The sequence below is a fragment of the Neofelis nebulosa genome, chromosome 14 (genome assembly GCF_028018385.1).
Source record: "Neofelis nebulosa isolate mNeoNeb1 chromosome 14, mNeoNeb1.pri, whole genome shotgun sequence".
NCBI classification, from domain to species: domain Eukaryota; kingdom Metazoa; phylum Chordata; class Mammalia; order Carnivora; family Felidae; genus Neofelis; species Neofelis nebulosa.
The window spans coordinates 30,282,891-30,304,495 of NC_080795.1; the positions used below are offsets into that span (position 1 = coordinate 30,282,891).

The following is a 21,605-nucleotide window of genomic DNA, read 5'->3' on the forward strand; positions in this document are numbered from 1 at the left end:
CTAATGTAAAGAATATTTAAATACTAATGGGAAATATTTCATGGAAAAGAATATTTAAATATTTGATCAGAAATTTAATCATTTTTAAGTTGTTGTTACAACACCTTTGGAGATATATTTTTAATTCTTTCAGCTCTTTCAACTATCATTTATCAATAAAATATAGTGACTTTCACCAACATAAAATTTGTTCTCATAATTACAGCTTACCTGCTACCACTAAAGTATTAATAATGACTTTGGATTTATAAGTAATAAATATTCTATGTGCTTTCAAATATACTATCTTTTTATCATTCCTGTAGGTAGGCAGGCTGGTTGCTATTACAGTATCCCACTTTTTGAATGGAAAAAGACTGAGAGAGATTAATTTGTCAAGCTTTACAAAATTAATAAATTAACTGAGTACTTAATTTAGATCTATCTTCAAAGTAAGTAATAACATTTATAGCCTGGATTCTAAACACTCATTTTTAGGCACAGCTTAGAATATCTGTAAGTCTTTCTCTGCTCAGATTTATGATACAATAACATTGGGTTCATAAAAAATACTCTATAGAGTATTAGCGCCTATTTGCCTCTAGTTATTCAGATGATTGGGCTACAATAAACCAAATATTATTTACCTAGATTCTTCATGTAAATCATCTCTATCAACCTCAGGTGCAGAGGACTCCACCTTTGGGATGTGTCCACCTTCCGTTCCACACGTGAGCAGTGATTCTTCAGGTTCTAAAGACAATGTTCTAAAAGTAAATTATAGCAACAAGTTATTTTCTACAAATAAGTACTGATTTGTTTTTGTAAATACATGTAGCTTTAGCAGTCTTCAGCTATTCTTTTTTTTTTTTTTTTTTTAACATTTATTTTTGAGAGACAGAGAGACAGAGCACGAGTGGGGGAGGGGTAGAGAGAGAAGGAGGCACCGAATCTGAAGCAGGCTTCAGGCTGTGAGCTATCAGCACAGAGCCTGATGCGAGGCTTGAACCCATGAATCGTGAGATCATGACCTGAGCCAAAGTTGGATGCTCAACTGACTGAGCCACCCAGGTGCCCCAGTCTTCAGCTATTCTTAAAATGGCTAATAAAGTGCTGACTCTGGGAGTCAACAGAGAAATTAGTACTTATGATTAATGTAAAGTGATTTTAACATCAATTCAATATATGCTGACGGGAATGCAAACTACAACTTTCACATGTGAAAAATTAGTGTAAGTGCCTTGAAACAAAGATGCCACTTAAATAGGGTAAAGCGAATAATGTTTATCTTGTTGAACAACTAGAGGCTTATTTTTCTGATGTTTCCCATCCTTCAAATGTTCAGCCTCCTAAATAAATTATCAAAAGGCAACTTTTCCAACCTACAAGGAAGTATACTAAGAGTCTAAGACTTTTTGAATCAGAAATTTCCTAAATCATATTAAAATACAAGGGGCATTTAGCCCAGAGTATTGAGTTGAATTAGTAAGGCCAAAAATGCAAGTATCACAATATACCTAATTCTGTTCTCTAGAGTATCTATATGAAGTTGCTTTTCATTGAGCAGTTTCTTCAGTGATTCCACCTCTTTTTGTTTTTCAAGTAGTTCTTTTTGAAAACGGTAATTTGTCTCTTCTAAAGTTTCACAGAAAGCCTTGAAAACAAAAAATGAAGAAAAAATTAATTACTTATGCAGTATCTCCCTCAAGAGCATTACTAAAGAGTCAAAGAACATAAAATAATATGTATGCAGCCCAAACAATTTGTTCTCTTCCCGCATTTTTTTTTTTTTGGTCTTTGCTATCTTGACACTCAATCCTCACCTACCTTGTGGACTTATAATTACAAGTCCCTTTTCCTAAGAATTGTTAAGTAGTAGGCCATGGTGCTTGAAATGAGTATGTGATAACCCTCTAGTGTAGGACTGGGAAAAAACAACCAGTAACCACTGTTAAAGTTTCTACTCTCCTTCATCTATTCTGGCCTGGTCCTAGATGAATACGTTTTGAAAAATGTGGCTATTCATTTGTATTAGCTCAGCAGGTATATTATTATAACAACCTCCTCAATAGCACCTATTTATTTTTCCCCAACATTGCTTTCCTCTTGCTTCTCCTTTTACCATATTCATTCAAAACTGACATTCTACCCATCATACCCAGATGCTAAATCCTGCTGAAATAAAGATTAAAACAAATAAACAAAATCATACTACCATAAAAAATGTCATGAAAAAATGTGGGTCACTTATCTTGATGAGGCTTTCAGTGAAACTGATCAATGCTTCTAATTATTCCTAGTTGTCTATATCATTCCCTGTCTTCTCTGTGACTACTTTAAACCTTCACTCTTGGCAAGTCCACTTATGACATGTTACTATTGCTGATTCCAAACCCAGATGATCCTGATTCCTATACCAGGAAAAACCAAATCCCTGACTCCCCGATTCTCAACTACATTAGCATCCTGCGCTTGTCCTCAAGAATGTCCCTGAATGACTCAAGTCATCTTGTGTACCCTACCTCCTCTGGAAACATGCTCTGTCCTATGTACCCCTACCTCCTCTGGAAGCATGCTCTATCACATACTTTCTCTTAAATTTTCAACTTTTCCCCTTCCTCTGGACCCTTCATTTACTTGATAAAGTTGACTCAAGTTGATGAAGCCTAAAAATTTCTCCATATTAAAAAAAAATTATCTCCACCGCCCACTTGATCAAGAGTCTCTCTAGCTACTAACGCAATCTCCTTCCTTTCAAAACAAAGAAGTTTTCCACAAAAAAAAAGTACTTCTCACTCAAATTGAGCCCCCAATTTACCTCTAAAATCACAAAATTAGAGAAGTTTTGCTCTCTTTTTCTCTACTAACCATGCCCAGGCAAAGGCTAACAATGACCTTCTAACTGGAAAATCCAAAGTACTGTTTTTTGTTTTTTGTTTTTTTTCAACGTTTTTTATTTATTTTTGGGACAGAGAGAGACAGAGCATGAACGGGGGAGGGGCAGAGAGAGAGGGAGACACAGAATCGGAAACAGGCTCCAGGCTCCGAGCCATCAGCCCAGAGCCCGACGCGGGGCTCGAACTCACGGACCGCGAGATCGTGACCTGGCTGAAGTCGGACGCTCAACCGACTGCGCCACCCAGGCGCCCCCAAAGTACTGTTTTTATTAACTACACTGAATGTCACTCACCAGTGACTTAATTAAAAAAAAAATTAATGGAAACCTCTTTCACTGGCCTCCATAAAACTTCCTGGCTGGCCTCTTAACTTTGACAGTTACTTCTTAGTTTTCTATTTGCTCTTTACATGTGGGCATTCATTAAAGTTTTGCCCTTGGTTACATAATCTCTTGCTCTATATGCCATCCCTAGGCAATTGCACTTACTGTTAACATGTCAGCTCTCATGTTTATTCTATCTAACTTCCAATGTGGTTTGTTGTTGCTGTTGTTAATCTCCAGCCCACACCTTTCCTGAGTGCATGGACATCATTCATATACCTACTGGTCCTCTTCAGAAGAATTAGATGTACCAATGGCAAGTCAAATGGTGTTCACAAAGGAATATCTATTCTACCTCCTCATCTTCCAAGCCACCGGGCAGGCATCTTAGATCACTCCATTTCCCTACCTACTTTCTATGACCCAAGGATAACTCAGTTTTTCTACTCTCCCTTCCCCTCACGCCCCACTGCCTCATCAACACTGCTTGTATTTTTGTCATTTGTTCTCATTTCTACAGTCTTTAATTGTTAACCAAACTATGCCACCAGTAAACTAATTGGTTTACCTATGTTCACTTAGGCACTCTGCTAATCTAAACTGGCTTTCTTTTTTCTGTTGTTTTTTAAATTTTTTTAAACGTTATTTATTTTTTGAGAGAGACACAGCGTGAGTGGGGGAAGGACAAAGAAAGAGGGAGACACAGAATCTGAAGGAGGCTCCAAGCTCCGAGGAGCCATCAGCACAGAGCCCGACGCGGGGCTCATACTCGGGAACGCAAGATCATGACCTGAGCCAAACAAAGTGAGACACTGAAACGACTGAGCCAGCCACGTGCCCCTAAGCTGGCTTTTTAAAAAACAGATCTGATAATGCTACCTCTGACTCACTACTGCCTAAATAATAAGGTCAAATATCTTACCTTGACAAATGAAGTATTATGTGACATATGCCTTTCACCCCAACTTCATAGCTTTTGCTCTATTTCCTTTTCCTGTCTTCTAGTCCTCCTCATACCCCATGTTCCACCTAACTGAATTACTTTCAGTTTCTCAAATATTTGTCTTTATATAAGTGGAAGTATATAATACCTAACATTCTGTGGCTTGCATTTTTACCTAATGACATAAGATGAACCTTATAAACATTCCCAGATTTAAGACCTTGGGTATATTCACATTATGAAAAAACCGAATACTTTTCAACTATAATGGAAATAGAACCAGGAACACAGACAAGAAGAAAAAAAATGAACCACACATAACTTCCATTGATCACAGCACGGGGGGTGACTAAACAAAATAAGGCCTCTGGCTATAAAATACCTAGCTAAAAACCCAACTTTTAAAATAGCTATGTGGGCAAGAAACAGAGGTAAGTCTCAGGGAACAAAAATCAAGAGAAATGAAAACAAGTGCCACGAGCACCGACACTATGTCTTTGGATAGTGGGAGGAGGGTTGAAGAGAGGTTATTTTTTGGTCATTTTGAACCTTAAACACCAAGATGGGACAAGAGATGAGGAGTCAGGCACATTTTAAGGGCTAGTGACCAAAAAATGAGACACTCAGGAATAAAACAAGGACTTTAAAAAGCTAAGTCATTAATAAAAATCACTCATCAAAATAGGAATGCATCAAGGAAGACTGTTTGTCTCATCTTGGCTTTTAGGTGGGAGAGCTAAAGTCTTCTGGAAGAATCTACAACCATGAGCTAATAATGCCTCATGTGGATTTTCCACTGAATTTATAACTATCACAATTAGCCAGAAACACCCAAGCTTAGAAATCAGCATAAAAAATGGTCCAGGATCAACAATACTCAAGGTATCTCAGCAGAAGCAAACAAATTTCCATGGAAGAATATACCCTCAACTTTGGCTGTTAAGGTTTCCTGTAGACAAACTTCTAATCAAAGTAAATTTATAATCCAAAATTACAAAACACACTAGGAAATCATCCAACATAAAAGAAAGTGAACAGACCCCAAAAACAGAAAAATTAGGATTCCATAAATTTCAGATAGCATATTACTAAAGACCATAAAATATGAACAAGTATAATGACTTGAAAATATTTTTTATTTTATTTTTTATTTTTTTTTAATGTTAATTATTGAAAGACAGAGAGAGTCAGAGTGTGAGCAGGGGAGGGGCAGAGGGAGAGGGAGACACAGAATCTGAAACAGGCTCCAGGCTCTGAGCTGTCAGCACTGAGCCCGACGCGGGGCTCGAACTCACAAACCGCAAGATCATGACCTGAGCCGAAGTTCGATGCTTAACCAACTGAGCCACCCAGGCACCCTGAAAATATTTTTTAAAAGCCACTATCAAAAAAACATCAGGTATAACTGAGACAAAACAGAATGTCAAGACATGAGAAATATAGTCAATATTATTAAAATCTTAATGGAAGTATCAAACAGTAGTATAATCCTGTCTGAAGACAATACAATAAACTGGGAGGGAGAACAAAGAAAATTGCAGAATTTATAAATTGAAGAATAAAGACAGATGGAGATAGAGAACATGAAGGAAAGGTTAAGACAGATGGAAAAGGAAAAAAAAAAGAAACTAACACACACATTTATACATAGAGTTCCTAAAAAAGAGAACAGAGAGAATAAGAAGAAGCAACACTTCGTGGGAAAACAGCAGAAAATTTTCACAACTGATTAAATACTAGCACTTTCAGATTTGGGAAGAATAATGCATCCCAAGGAAGCCAAAAATAGAAACCACCCACACACAAGATAGTAAAATTGCAAATGCCAAAATCATTTAGATCATTTAGATCTTTAGAGAAGATCTCTAAAATACTAGGAAAGAAAAAGTTTACTCTAAAGGGACAACAATGAACTGAGAATAGATGGTTCACAGCAACGGTCTACAGCAGAGGCAGTGGAAAAGACCTCGAAGCACCAAGAAAAATGATATCAAGGTAGAATTCTAGGCCCAGTTATATCATACTTCAAGAATAAGAGCAAGATTTTAAAAATTTCAGACATTAAATACCTATCCATTACCAACACACATTCACTAAAAGAGAACTATTAAATGACGTATTTCAAGGAGCAGTTAACTGAGCCCCAGTGGAAAGAGTGAGGTGAAAGAACTTGGAATGGTGAGCAAAGAAAGTGGCAGGTAAATCAAAGGAAGCACTGGCTCACTTTGGGAAGGCTGGAAACAACCTGGTTCTAAATTATCTGATGAGAACAACATATGACCATTAAATAAAAGACAGTGAATACAGAGCTTAGAAGCCAAGAATAGAGCAAAAAAGGGAAGAAAGAAAACACATTACGTATATAAAGGGAAGGGAAGGAGAAGCAGGGTAAATAAAAAGCACAAAATAAAATGAGAGAAATAAATACAAGTATATTGGTAATTACTGGACACATTATAACATAAATTCACCAAATGACATATTTTTCTGTTTACATCAAAACCCAAAAATCTACCTCTATGATGCTGACAAAAAACACACTTTAAATACAAACATAGAAAAATACTTATAAGGCAACAGGCAAATCTGCTCTTTCTTCCCCACAAAAGGTATAGTTCTATGAATATCAGAGCAATGCATTTCAAGTGGAAAACATCAGGCACAAAAACAGTCACTATCTAATAATAAAAGGAATGATTCACTAGGGATATTTCAACTACAGAATTCTAAAGAAAAAAATTAACAACAAATCATAATGAGGGAATTAAGTATACTACTTTTGGTAATTAAGATGTTAAGATATTTTTAAAAATCATGAGAAAACAGCCTTACATCAATGTAGTTTAAAATCTGTACAAATTGGCAATCTTCTAAAAAAATTCATCAAACTTGATCCCTAAAGAAACAGTCAAATAAACTCTACTCATTAAAGAAACGTAATCAGTTGTTGAAAATCTATGCATAAAACTATTGAACAAACCAAAGAAAATATCAGACTCAGGTTGTTTAATAGGTGAGTTCTAATGAATACTCAGGGAACCAACAATACTAATCTTACTCAAATGATTCTGGAGAAAAGAAAAAGAGACTATTCCTCAACCTATGTAAGACCTGTATAATCCTGGTGTCAGATCCAACAACAATAACAGGGAGGAAAATTATACTGCAAAAACTCTAAATAAAATCATTACAATCCAAATCCAGCAATTAAAAAAAAATGCTGAATGAGTTAATTTCATAAATGAATAATGTTTTAGCATTTAAGAATCTGAGAATGTGATTTACCACACTAACAGATTAAAAAAAAACCCATATGATTATCTTGAAAGATGTAAGCAAAAGCATTAATAACATACACATACCACAACCTTTCAACAAACTAGGAATAGAACTTCCTTAGCCTAAAAACACAGACAAACAAACATAACCTACAATTACCAACAGCTTGTAGGACACACCATATGTAACTAATGGTGAAATACAAAATCATTTCCTTTAAAGTTAGGAAGAGAGGAAAAGGATGCTCACCATAAATGCTCCTACTTAACTCCAAAGTTTCTACTTAGCACACAAAAAATATGAAAATGAAATGAAAGGTATTAAGGATTAAAAAAGAAAAAACATAGCTGTTAACATTTCAGAGGATGTGATTATGTATATAGAAATCTAAAAGGATCTACAAGCTAATGAGAGATTTCATCAAAGATGTAACATAAAATATATAGAAAATAATAACAGTAAAAAATTAGAATATAAGAAAAATACCAATTATGATAAGAAAATCCATAAAGAATTCTATAGCTTTCCCTACAAGTTTAAGGAAAAAAAAATCACCTTCATTAAAGACTTTTAAGCAAAGATCTATTGATAGAAAGATTCAATTCTGTAATGACTCTGATCTTCAAAATTTATCAGTAAATTTATAATTCAAAACAAAATACCACCAGGATCTTTCATAAAACTCACAAGTTGATTTTAAATTTCATATGGGAAAACAAATTGTCAATTTTGAAGAACAAGGAAGGGAAACCTTGCCTTGCCAGATACAAAGATTATAAAGCCATAATAATTAATTAACACAGTACAGACTTAATAAAAAGAATAATAATAATAGTAATAAAAGAAAATAGAAACTCTGGAATTGGAAAAGCACAATACCCAAAGTGAAAAATTAACAAAAGGGGCTCAATAGCAGATTGGAAATGATACAAAAATGAGTCCGTGAGCTAGAAGATAGACCAATAGAAATTATTTAATCTCATGAGCTGAGGGAAAATGATTGGGGAAAAAACCAAAAAATGAAAGACATAACAAAAAAAACCAAACCAGTATCCAGAAACATGTAGTACAATATGAAGTATACAAACGTGGGTAATGGTAATGCCAGAAGGAGAAGGGCAAAAGAACAAGACTGAAAAATTAGTTGAAGAAATAATGGCCAACAATTTCATAAATGTTACATAAAGCATTAATTTGCCAAATCCAAGAAGCTCAATGAAGCCAAATTAGGATAAACACCTTGACACATCATAATCAAACTGCTGAAAGTCAAGGGGCACTTGGGTGGCTCAGTCGGTTATGCATCTGACTCTTGATTTTGGTTCAGGTCATGATCTCATGGTTCATGGGATCAAGCCCTACATTGGGCACTGAGCTGACAGTGTGGAGCCTGCTTGAGATTCTCTCTCTCCCTCTGTCTCTCTCTCTCTCTCTCTTTGCCCCTCCCTCCCAGCTCACACGTGCACGGTCTCTCTCAAAATAAATAAATGTTAATAAAAAAAAGGAAAGTAAAAAAAAAAAAAAGTCTTAAAAATAGCAAGGGTGGAATAGCTCATCATGTTCACAGGAACAATGTAATTAAAGGTTGACTTTTCATCAGAAATGATGGAGGTCAGAAGACAGGAATGACACAAAGTACCGAAAGAAAAAAACCTGTCAATGAAACCATCCTCCAAAAATGAGCTTTCCCAGATAAACAAAGACTGAGAATTTGTTGCCCTCAGACCTGCCTTACAAAAAATATTAAAGGAAGATGTTGAAGCTGAAAGAATGTAATGCCCGATGATAACATCAATTCACAGGAAGGAATCAAGAGGGCTGTTAATAGTAAATAAATAGATAAATATAAGAGTTTATAACATATTTTTCCCATTTCCTAATTTCTTTATAAGAGAAAAGACTATACATAGAAGTAATTATTACATTGTATTATTGGGGTTATAACATAGATTTAAAATATGTAATAATAGGGGTGTCTGGCTGGCTCAGGAACAGGAGTTTGAGCCCCAAATTGGGCCTAGAGCTTACTTTAAAAAATATGTAATAACAGCAATACAAAGGAGGGGGGAAAGATATATGGACATCAAGTTTATAATTTACTGGAATTACGTATTACTCTGAAGTGGACTGTGTTAAGATGCATACTATAATGCATACTACAGAAACCACTGAAAAATAAAACACATAAAAATTTCTACAGAGGAATCAAACTGGCATACTAAAAATACTTCTTTTGCACAAGAGTAAGCAGTAAAGGAGAAAGAGGACCAAAAGAGATGAGACAGATAGAAAATAAATTGCAAAATGGCAGATGTAAAGGGTAAAGATGTCAGACTAAAAAGACCAAGACATAACTACATGCTATATACAAGAAATAGAACCTAAGGCTGAAAGACACAAACTGAAAGCAAAAAGATGGAAAGACATATACTAGGCAAACAGTAACCATAAGAGAGCTGTAATAAATAAGACTGTGTGGTACTAGCACAAGGATAGGTACCTAGACCAATGGAAGAGTATGAAGATCCCAGAAACAAACCCATTCTTTTATGTTTACTTGACTTTTGATAAAGGTGCCAACTCAATAAAGGTACAGACACAATTAGATATCGGTAGGAACTTAAGACCTTTACCTCATACCTTGTTAAAAAAATATCAGGTCAGGATGGATTACAGGCCTACGTGTAAGAACTAAAACTATAAAACTCCTAGAAAAAAAGGGAGAAAACTTTTGTGACCCTGTATAAAGAATTTTTTATTTTTTTTTTGTTTTTTAAGTAGGTCCATACCCAAAGTGAGGCTTGAACCACAACCCTGACATCAAGAGTCAGATGCTCTACTGACTGAGCCAGCCAGATGCTACTGGGGAAAGAGTTCTTAAGGACACAACACTAAAAGCATGAGCCATTTAAAAAAAGTGATAAAATGGGGGCACCTGGGAGGCTCAGTAGGTTAAGCATCTGACTTCAGCTCAGGTCATGGTCTCACGGTTTGGAGTTTGAGCCCCATGTCAGACTCTGTGCTGACAGCTCAGACCCTGGAGCCTGCTTCAGATTCTGTGTCTCCCTCTCTCTCTGCCCCTCCCTCGTTTGCGCTCTGCCTCTCTCTCTCTCAAAAATAAACATTAAAAAAATTAAAAAAATAAAAATAAAAGTGATAAAATGAACTTCATTAAAATGAAAAACATTAGTACTTTAAAAGGCACCATTAAGAAGATGAATACAGATCAGGAGAAAATATAGGAAAATCAGATATCTGATAAAGGACTTATATCCAAAATAAAGAACACTTATAACTCAATAAGACAAACAACAAACTTGGAAAAAAATGGGCAAAAGACGTAAATAGACAATTCATCAAAGAAAACATAGGAATGGCTAAAAAACACATGAAGAAGTGATCAATATATTAAAAAAGTGACCAACATGTCATTATGGAAATGTGAATTAAAACTATAGTGAAATACCACACTACACACTCACAAGAATGGATACACTCCAAAAGACAGATAAATCAAATATTTATAAGGACATGGATAAACTGGAGTTCTCATATACTAGTGGTGGGAATGTCAAATGGTATAGCTACTTTAGAAAACCGTGAGTTTCTTTAAAAAGTTAAACTTTATTTGCCATATAAGCAAACCTTCCACCTCTAGGGATCAATCCAAGAGAAATGGAAACAAATGTGCACACAAAGCCTCTATGAGATTGTTCACAGCACCATTATTCAAAATAGCACAAAACTGGAAACTACTTAAATGTCCCAAAACTGGTCACTGGATAAACAAATGTGGTATGTGCATACAATGGAAAATCATTCAGCAATAACAAGTAATGAAATATTCAGAGGCTATATTATAGTTGACCCTCAAAAACACGACACTAGTGAAAGAAAGTAGATGTAAAGATTATACTATATGTTATGCATACTGTATTTGTAAAAGATTATGTACATTGAATACTGATCACACACACACACACACACACACACACACACACACACACACACACACACACACACACACACTATGACTCTATTCACATAAAAAATATCCAGAACAGGTAAAGTTGTAGAAACTGAAATCAGATCACTAGTTGTCTGGAGCTGGGAGTATGGACTGATTGCAAAATGGCTTGTAGGGAATTTTTGTCAAAAAGATGGGAATTTCTGAAATTGGATATGGAGATGGTGGCATACTTCTATAAATGTACTAAAAATTATTAAATTGTACATTTACAATGGAATAGCAAATAGTTAATTTTATGGATGAAACTTTTACCTCAATAAAGCTGTTTCCAAAAAGCTATGGCATTCACTCTAATATAAAGAACAGACTCAGTTTAACCAAAAAACATTACAAATCTACCAATTAAATCTGTTCCATTTAAGTGCCATTGAACAGTTGGGGAAAAAAACTTGCATAAAATCCTTCCTAATCTATTATTACCAAATCTATTTTGTGTATCTGGCCAATTCCTTCAAGAAATAGGCCACTAACACATGAATTAAAGTAATTTGAGAAGCATCAAGCTTGAGTTGAATTGACAACAGAGAATAACTTCTACTTCTGAAGGTAAGTTTTAATTGATTTTAGTTGTAGGTTCTTTATTTTTGATATTTAGAAGCTTGGCATACAAATAGTACTTTTAAATGTAGTAAAATAAATTTCTGGATGATTTTCTTTTCTTTTGAAATAGTAAAAATAAGGAGAAAAATGCAACGTTTAATTTTAGAGCTTCATTGATGGCATGGCATGTATGAATTTTTATTTTTTCACTGAACTAGTTCATGTATTTCAATGAAAGAAACCTTTGACTCAAACATTAAAAGCTTTCTGTGTTAAAACTACAAAGGTCTGAAATTATAATATTTTGCTATTTGCTATTCCATTCAAGAAACAATGTGGTTATTGTACTGTATTATTTGTTCCTCTTTCCATGTGATATGTAATACACCACTTACCCTGCTTTCTTCTAGGCTATCAAATGGACCTGGTGGATCATCCAGACAAAGAAATTCTCTCACTGCGAGGCTTTTCAAAGGGGAAAAAAAAATAAGCTGGGGTACAAATAAGTTTACAAAAGAGAGCAAAAAGCAAGTGTTACTTTGAAGCCATTACAGTGTTTTAAACAAATCGGTTTTGCGTATATACTAAAAGCAGCAAGTTGGTTTATGTGTTTTTACATAAACAACCAAATACAAATATAAAATCTATAAAAGATACAAAGACTTTAAGTCATTTTCTAAGATCTTATGAATTCATGCTATATAAAAACTGCAAGACATAAAATATAAGTCAAAATAATGGTATAAGAGACCAACTTAAATGATGAATAGAAACAGTATTACTTCCAAAACAATATCAATTTAAAGTAGTCTAAAAATGTCATGATCTTGTTATGAAGCAATACCATTTCTAATTTATACTTTGTTTCTTCCCCAGGAGATGCTTCTAAAGCAACTAAAAAGTATTTACTCTAAAACAAGTTAAAGATTTTTGTTGCAATCATGTTTACTACACTAATTTAGTTAAATATTTTCCCTAAAGAGTTTAAGAGAAAAAAATTCTGAACTCATTTTTGAATTACCATAAATTTCAAAATAATGAAATACAGTTGACCCTTCAATCATACAGGGGTTAAGGGTGCTGACTCCCTGTGCAGATGAAAATCTGCACGTATCTTTTGACTCTCCAAAAACTTAACTACTAATAGCCTACTGTTGACTGGAAGCTTTACCAATAACATAAATGGTCAATTGACACATACATTGTATATTATATACTATATTTTTACAATAAAGCTAGAGAAAGGAAAATATTAAGAAAATCATAAGGAAAATACATTTATAGTACTATGCTGTAAAGAATCTGCATATAAGAGGATCTATGTAGTTCAAACCCGTGTTGCTCAAGAGGCAACTGTAATATGGAAAATATGATTTTTTGATGTGCTGCATAAAGGAGATGTCAGGAGATGTCACCCATATACTGAGAAGGGAATGGAATGCTGGGGTTCATGCAGGTGAGACAGGTTGATGACAGGGGATGGTCATGAAGAGCTAAATGGAACAGTGAAAGCTTTCCAAAAGAAAGCTTTCTTTTTCCAAAAGAAAAAGCAATATGAATTAATATAAAGAAGTGGCGTTAAGAAAATGATCCAGAAGACTCCAAAGAGGAGTAAATTTGTGGAGTATAAAATCTTGACAATATAGGTAGTAAAGGACACACATTCAGGGAAACTGAGAAAAAAAGCTGAGTACTCATAATCATGAAATCATACAGATGGAAAGGATCTTAAATGTGATCTAGTTGCTTTCTAAAAGATGTGATCCATAGTATGCTTTCTATCCTTTACACGTGTTCAGCCAGGAGTATACCTAAACACCTCCAGGTTTAGAGAACGTTCCACCTCTTAGAATAAACCATCTTATGTTGAAAAATACTGAAAATTAGAGAATTATTTTTTTTCCCCTGAGCTGGGCTTTTACTCCCTGCAGCTTCTATTCAATGAATCTCAGTTGTGCTTTTGAGCCATTCAGGGTAAATCTAAGTCCTCTTTCACATGATAACCCTAAAAGAATGTAAAAAATGTTATGTTTCCTCTAACCTTATATTTTTCCAAAATAATACTAATACACTAATATCTTCTTTTCTTTTAACCTGTACACAATTTATTGAGTACTTAAAGCCTATATGGTCTCTGCATTCATGGAGGCAACATTTTTTCCTCCATTTTACTGAGGTATAACTGACAACTAACTGTATATATTTAAGGTGGACAACTCGATTTAGGTACACATTGTGAATTGCGAACTACAATCAAGCTAATTAACATACCCATCATGCCACATGGTTATCATTCCTAATACTTTCAAAGTACATTGCACACACAGGGCTCTCTCATACTCTGTTTTGTTTAATTTTCACAATAATCATTTGAGGTGAGGACAGGCATTGCATTTCCATTTTATAAATGATACCAAAGTTCAAAGAGTTAAAATGACTCATACAAGGTCACAAGACCTTAAATCTGTCTTCTGAGTGAATATATGTGCTTTTTTCTACATTTAAATTCTTTCCTATTATGTTTTGGTTCATTTGGATTCTTTCCCCTTGCTGGTCACTTCTCTCAGACCGCATTCAATTTGTCTGTCATCCTTTAACCAAGGCCTCTAGAATATTGCAGTTGGTCTAACAGAAAAGAGAATAGGACCACCATAGATTCTTTTGGTTTAGATATTATACTTCTATCCACCTATTATTTATATTAGAGAACCAACTATTAGGCAAAAATGAGCCACAGGAAATAAGTTGATCTTGGGACTGAGAGGTCAAAAGTCTGGATGAAACCCTGAGAATAGCCTTTAAGACTGATAAGGAAAGTGCACATAAGTTTATAGAAGGGTCTTTTTTCTTTTTAATGCTTTAAGTATATGATAACCCAATGTGAGACATTGTTTTCTTATAGGCTTATAGCCAGATTTTCTCATTCTTTAGTAACATTACAAATTAATTACTGAAATGCTGCTGCTAGGAAAGAAAAAGTAGGTAAGGGAATATATGTATCTCTTTTTATACCTTTGGTTTATAGTAGAAATTTAGCCCAAGATCAACAGTGATGTTGACAATGTACCCAGCTGTAGAAATCTTTTTTGGAGTGGCTATTCTATTTCATTCTCCTTCCCTAAACATCTTTATGATCTATAGTACATCCCCATGACTTATTTTATAACTGAAAATTTGTACCTCTTAATCCCCTTCACCTAATGTACAGCATAGGGAATATGGTCAGTAACAATGCAGTAACTTTGTAGCGACAGATGGTAGCTAGACTTATTGTGGGAATCATTTAACAATGTATAAAAATACTGAATCACAATAATATACACCTGAAACTAATGGGATATTGTATGTCCATTTATACAGTTCAGTAAAAAGAGAAAAATCTTTATGATCTCTAGCTCTCTAGAGTCTACTCAAACGAAATCCAATGGATCCCCTAAATTATTTCTCAGTGTAGTTCAAGGTTATACTCTATGCCCTACTTTCTTTAATCTGTAGCAGAAAAATGAAATTTAAAACTGGCTTTACGACTCTGACTTATAAAATACTTTTTCAGTTGTTCACTACAATTCTTCTGTTTCAATGGGACTCAGGTGTTGGAGAAGGAGTCAATATGCTCAAACACTATTGCATGGAAGAGGGACACACAAGAATCTCTGGGAGATGGTAGTATTTGGGAAAACAATTCTTCTCAGGCATTCAGATACCTTTTTCTTTTCCCTCTGGAAAAGGAAACCCTTACCCCTGCTTGAGAATCACTGACTAGAGAACTTTATTTAGATTTGATAAATAGTTGACTGCCTATGTGTGTCATGGTTCTGCTCAGCGATTTCCTACACGTTATAAACCAAGATTTGTTTTTTGTATAATTTTTATTTTATTACTTTTTTTTTTTAGAAAGAGAGACAGAGAACGTATTCAAGCTGGGGAGAGGGGCAGACAGAAAGACAGAAAGAGAAAAAGAGAGCAAGAGAGCGAATCACATGAGGCTTGATTCCATGACCCTGGGATGACGACCTAATCCGAAATCAAGAGTTGGGATGCTCAACCGAAATAAGTTGATCTTGGGACTGAGAGGTCAAAAGTCTCAGTGAGCCACCCAGAGTGGCTCTAAGCCACCTGAGCCACCCACTGAGCCACCCAGGCACCCCATCAATGTATGATTTGTGAATGAATCAAATGAATTCAAATAAAACATAAATATCCAAGAGTCTATATTATTACATGCTTATAAATAAAATAGAAGTCAGTTTTCAAGGAAAAAATTTTACTTTTTCCCCCCCTTGTTCACTGACTGATAGGTTCAATACAGCTCCCAATCTGTATTCAATCTTTACTACTTTTGCTTCCATTTGGCCATGATAATAAAGGTAGGTCAAACATTAGGATAAAAGAGAAACCTATTTGGGGGTGCCTGGGTGGCTCAGCCCGTTAACTGTCTGATCTCAGATCAGGTCATGATCTCACAGTTAGTGAGTTTGAGCCCCGCACTGGCGCAGTGCAGAGCCTGCTTGCGTTTCTCTTTCTCTCCCTCTCTCTCTGCTCCTCTCCCACTTGTGCTCTCTCTCTCTCTCTCTCTCAAATAAATAAAAGAGAGAGAGAAATCTATTTGACTAAGAAAAATGCAATAATCTGGAATTAAAAGCTAAAGAAAGACTCTGTACAGGAGCGCCTGGGTGGCTCAGTGGGTTAAGCGTCCAACTTCAGCTCAGGTCATGATCTCACAGTTTGTGAGTTTGAGCCCTGTGTCGGGCTCTGTGAGGACAGCTCAGAGCCTGGAGCCTGCTTCAGATTCTGTCTCCCTCTTTCTCTGCCCCTCCCCTGCTCACTCTCTGTCTCCCAATAATCAATAAACGTTAAAAAAATAAAAATAAAAAAAAAAGACTCTGTACCTTTCTATTCCCTTTATTATCTAGAATAGCTTTCAGGTATGTTTGGGAAAACTCTTTTATTTTTTTTTAAATATCCATTTATATATTTTGAGAGAGAGAGCACTCGAGTGGGGGAGAGGCAGAGAAAGAGGAAGAAAGAGAATCTCAAGCAGGTTCCGTGCTGTCAGTGCAGAACTCAATCTCCTTTGTGAGATCATGAGCTGCTGAAATCAAGAGTTGGATGCTTGTGAATGAGCCAACCATGCACCTGGGGAAACTCTATTTTAAAATTGAGATCAGTTGTTGACTTAACATGAAGATACAGAGACCACAGACAGTATCCCTCAGCATTTTTTATTAGAGCAAATTTGCCCTATAACTTGATCTCTTCCTCCGATACTCTAAAAAAAGCTTTAAGAGTTTTACTGTATTTTCAAACTTATAAAAAAATTATTTCATTGGCTGACCTTTCATCTTCTATTTACTATTATATTTTACGTTCTTTCATAGTTATGTATCTGTTTACACTTCACAATTTTTTAAAAAAACTAGTAATTTAATAGCTAAATGTGCCATTTATCTCAAAATGTATATTTTATTTAAAATTTTTTTCAATGTTTATTTTTAAGAGACAGAGACAGAGCGCGAGTGGGGGGAGGGGCAGAGAGAGAGGGAGACACAGAATCTGAAGCAGGCTCCAGGCTCTGAACTGTCAGCACAGAGCCCGACATGGGGCTGGAACTCCTGAACCATGAGATCATGACCTGAGCTGAAATTGGATGCTTAACTGACTGAGCCACTAGGCCCCCCTCAAAATGTGTATTTTAAAAGGAAAAAAAACCCTTAAAACTAATGCCTACAATTCACTAAAAGGTCAATCGAGAACCAAGTGAAAAATGTACTAAAAATACTAGATACCAATTCTGCCAAAATCAAATTAAGCACATAAAGTCATTGAATGAAAACATTACTGAGGGATTTGGGATAGAAATGTTCAATCAGTTAGTATTTCTCTTCAGTGTTCTCTACCAGCTAAAAGACAGTAACAGAAACTAGATGTTAAATACAACCTGAAGGATAAGGACTCAGGAATCAAGGCTGGTGATAGTGAGCGTCATACTGGAGGAGACGGGCTGACTTGGTGTGAGGTTGAAGGGTTCACGTTTACATCCCTATGATAGATGTGAAGGCCCGGCAGCGGAGGTCTAGTTTAGACCTTGCTGCTCTCTTGCCTAGTTACTAGCCCAGGTGTGTTCCTATGTTCAGTTTTATACCCTCTAATCTAGAGTACTTAAGTGTTTTAGGTAAAACCCAGCTGAAAACCCATCTATGCTTCCTCTGGCAAGATGGAACAAAGCCAAGATCTTAGTGTTGGCATGAAACATCTGCCTGCATTCCAATTCTGTCTTTCTTGACACTTCAAAGATGGTACACCTCATGTCTATTTCATGCCTCCATGCCTTTAGTCATATTTGCTGCTATTAGCCTGGCCCATCCTTCCCACCTTTCCCTGGCTAACTCATATTTATTCTTCATGACTCGGCTCATCTGTTATCTCCTCATGGAGTCTTTTCTGACTAGACCCTCTTCCCTTACCCTATGTTAGGTTCAGTATTACCACAGCACCTTGAAGAGATCCTTTCATAGGACTTACTATACTGTATTACTAGTATTGTGTTTACCAAGCAGACTGTTTCACCAAAAGGTAGATGACAAATTTCTGGACTATATAGACCATATCCAAACCAATTAGCACAGCACAGAATAAGCGTCCCACATATAATGACTTTATTTGTAAGAGTTATGCAATTAGAAAAAAAAGTTAATGACTTTTATAAGGATCAGAACAAATTTCTATCCACCATTGTAGGTAAACACTATACTACAATTCTCTAATTTGAGAAGGATTTTAGGTTTTAACAGACGTCTTAACAGAGAGAGAGGAAGAAAGAGAATCCCAAGCAGGTTCCGTGCTGTCAGTGCAGAACATGTGAGATCACGACCTGAGCTGAAATCAAGAGTTGGATGCTTAACAGAATGAGCCAGCCATGCACCTGGGAAAACTCTACTTTAAAATTGAGATCAGTTGTTGACTTAACATGCAGATAAGGAGACCTCAGACAGTATCCCTCAGCATTTTTTATTATCAGAGCAAATTTGCCCTGTAAGTTGATCTTACTTTCATAAGAAGGTAGACTTTGGACAGCAACAAGACCAAAAGTCTTAGTTAAAAGGTCAGAATCTGGTTGTTTCTGATGGTTTGACTTCAAGATGCATGAAGAAGCACAATAAAAAGAATAGGATATAAGAAATTTAGAGTTGAAAGAGAACTTTTAGAGGCCTCTTAGCTCAAATACCTCATTTTCCAAATGAAGATACTGATTAAAATCACATAACTAAAATTACTTCACTATTAAGCCCAGAAAACTGAATTTTACAGAAGATCTCTGAGACCCAATTTAGTTAGGTAAGAGTTTACATAGATCTGAATACAAAATACTTGGCTTTATTGCATTTTAAAAAAGTGTCCTTAATTGAATGTCTACCAAACCAACATTAGTGATGAAAACCACTTGACCAAACTTAGCAATAATGTGTTGGTTTTCACAAGCTGGCATTATATGAGCTATTGAATATGTAACTGAATTCTTTCATTTTATAAAAATACTAAGGCTAATCTAGCTTCTCTTGATGATATCTTAATATATAAAAACAACTTAGATACATTAAAGATAAAATTTACTGTGAGAAGATAGTTCAGGCTGAAATGTGTAAAAAATAGTTTTAAGTATCTTGTTCAAGAATTATGGAATTACTGAATTTTACAATTAAAAGAAACCTAAGGAGCTATCTAATCCAATATATTCCACTTAATAATTCCCCTTTCAATACCACTAATGGTTATCTAGCCTTTTCAAATATTTATGTAAAGAGAAACTCACTTTCTCAAAAGGCAGAATATTTTTTGTATTATATATATTTTTAATGTTTATTTTTCAGAGAGAGAGAGAGAGAGAAAGAGAGAGACTGAGAGCAGAGGAGGGGCAGAAAGAGAGGGAGACACAGAATCCGAAGCAGGCTCCAGGCTCTGAGCTGTCAGCACAGAGCCTGACGCAGGGCTCGAACTCATGAACTGTGAGACTGTGACTTGAGCCTAAGTCAGACACTTAACAGACTGAACCACCCAGGCACCCCAGAATATTTTTACAGTAGATAGCCTGAAATGATATGTAACTCTTTCTTATATCAGCTGATAGGGTCTTCCTCTAACTTTTTACTACTATTCCTAGTTTTACATGTTAGTCTTGCTATTAAAAATGAGGTCTTTAGATCAGCAGTATCAGCATCACCTAAAAACTTGTTAGAAATGAAGAATCTTCACTCCAGACCTGCTGATTCAGGATATGCACTTTAATAAGACACACTACAGTTGAAGAAGCACTGCTTTAAAGTTAAGTATTATTTGATTAATCTTTCTCCCCCTCATAATCTTTCTTTCTTTTTTTTTTTAACGTTTATTCATTTTTGAGACAGAGAGAGACAGAGCATGAATAGGGGAGGAGCAGAGAGAGAGGGAGACACAGAATCTGAAACAGGCTCCAGGCTCTGAGCCGTCAGCACAGAGCCCGATGTGGGGCTCGAACTCACGGACCATGAGATCATGACCTGAGCCGAAGTCGGACACTTAACCGACCAAGCCACCCAGGCGCCCCACTCCCCCTCATAATCTTTCAAATATGTGAAGATGGCTCTGTTATCCCCCAAGTACTTTTGTGTTTTTCTAAATTAAAAAAATTTTTTTTGTGTATTTATTTTTATTTTTGAAAGAGAGACAGAAGGGTGGGAGAGGGAGGGGGAGAGAGAATCTCAAGCAGGCTCCATGCCCAGCACAGAGCCCGATGTGGGGCTGGATCTCATGACTATGAGATCATGACCTGAGCTGAAATCAAGGGTTAGATGCTCAACCTACTGAGCCAGCCAGGTGTCACCCCCTCCTCCCCACCAAGGACTTTTGTCTTTTAAAGGGTAAATATTATCATTTTGTTCAGTTCCTCCTTTATGTAAATACTTCTATACTTTATTTTGTTTGTTTACTATTAACTGCTGTTAATGCAAATCCATCCTGAATTTTTTTTTTTTTTTTAACACATATAGAATTTAAAACATGATGGGGCACCTGGGTGGCTCAGTCAGTTAAGCATCCGACCTCAACTCAGGTCATGATCTCATGGTTCGTGGGTTCGAGCCTCGTATCAGGCTCTATGCTAACAGCTCAGAGCCTGGAGCCTGCTTTGAATTCTGGGTCTCCCTCTCTCTTGCCCCTCCCCTGCTCATGCTCTGTCTCCCTCTGTCTCTCAAAAATAAATAAATATTTTTTAAAAATGAAAAGAAAGGGGCGCCTGGGTGGCGCAGTCGGTTAAGCGTCCGACTTCAGCCAGGTCACGATCTCGCGGTCCGTGAGTTCGAGCCCCGCGTCAGGCTCTGGGCTGATGGCTCGGAGCCTGGAGCCTGTTTCCGATTCTGTGTCTCCCTCTCTCTCTGTCCCTCCCCCGTTCATGCTCTGTCTCTCTCTGTCCCAAAAAATAAAATAAACGTTGAAAAAAAAAAAATTTAAAAAAAAAAAAAAAAAAAAAAATAAAAATGAAAAGAAAAAGAATTTAAAACATGAACTTTGGTATTGAAGTCCTTACAGATGGATGGTAATATGAAAAAAAACCCTATATAATTTAACCCCTCTATTTTAAA

At 35.8% G+C, this 21,605-nt stretch overlaps 1 protein-coding gene across 4 annotated transcripts in view; it reads right to left on the reverse strand.

The window, feature by feature from the left end:
- Window positions 1-21,605, reverse strand: part of SNX16 (sorting nexin 16) — a 44,318-nt gene that overhangs the window by 2,180 nt on the left and 20,533 nt on the right. For all 4 annotated transcript variants that reach the window (XM_058699956.1, XM_058699953.1, XM_058699954.1 and 1 more), the window contains 3 exons: window positions 12,387-12,456; window positions 1,497-1,633; window positions 627-746 (listed from right to left, as the gene is read on the reverse strand). In XM_058699956.1, coding sequence (XP_058555939.1) covers window positions 627-746; window positions 1,497-1,633; window positions 12,387-12,456 — 327 coding nt within the window. The remainder of the gene's footprint in view (window positions 1-626; window positions 747-1,496; window positions 1,634-12,386; window positions 12,457-21,605) is intronic.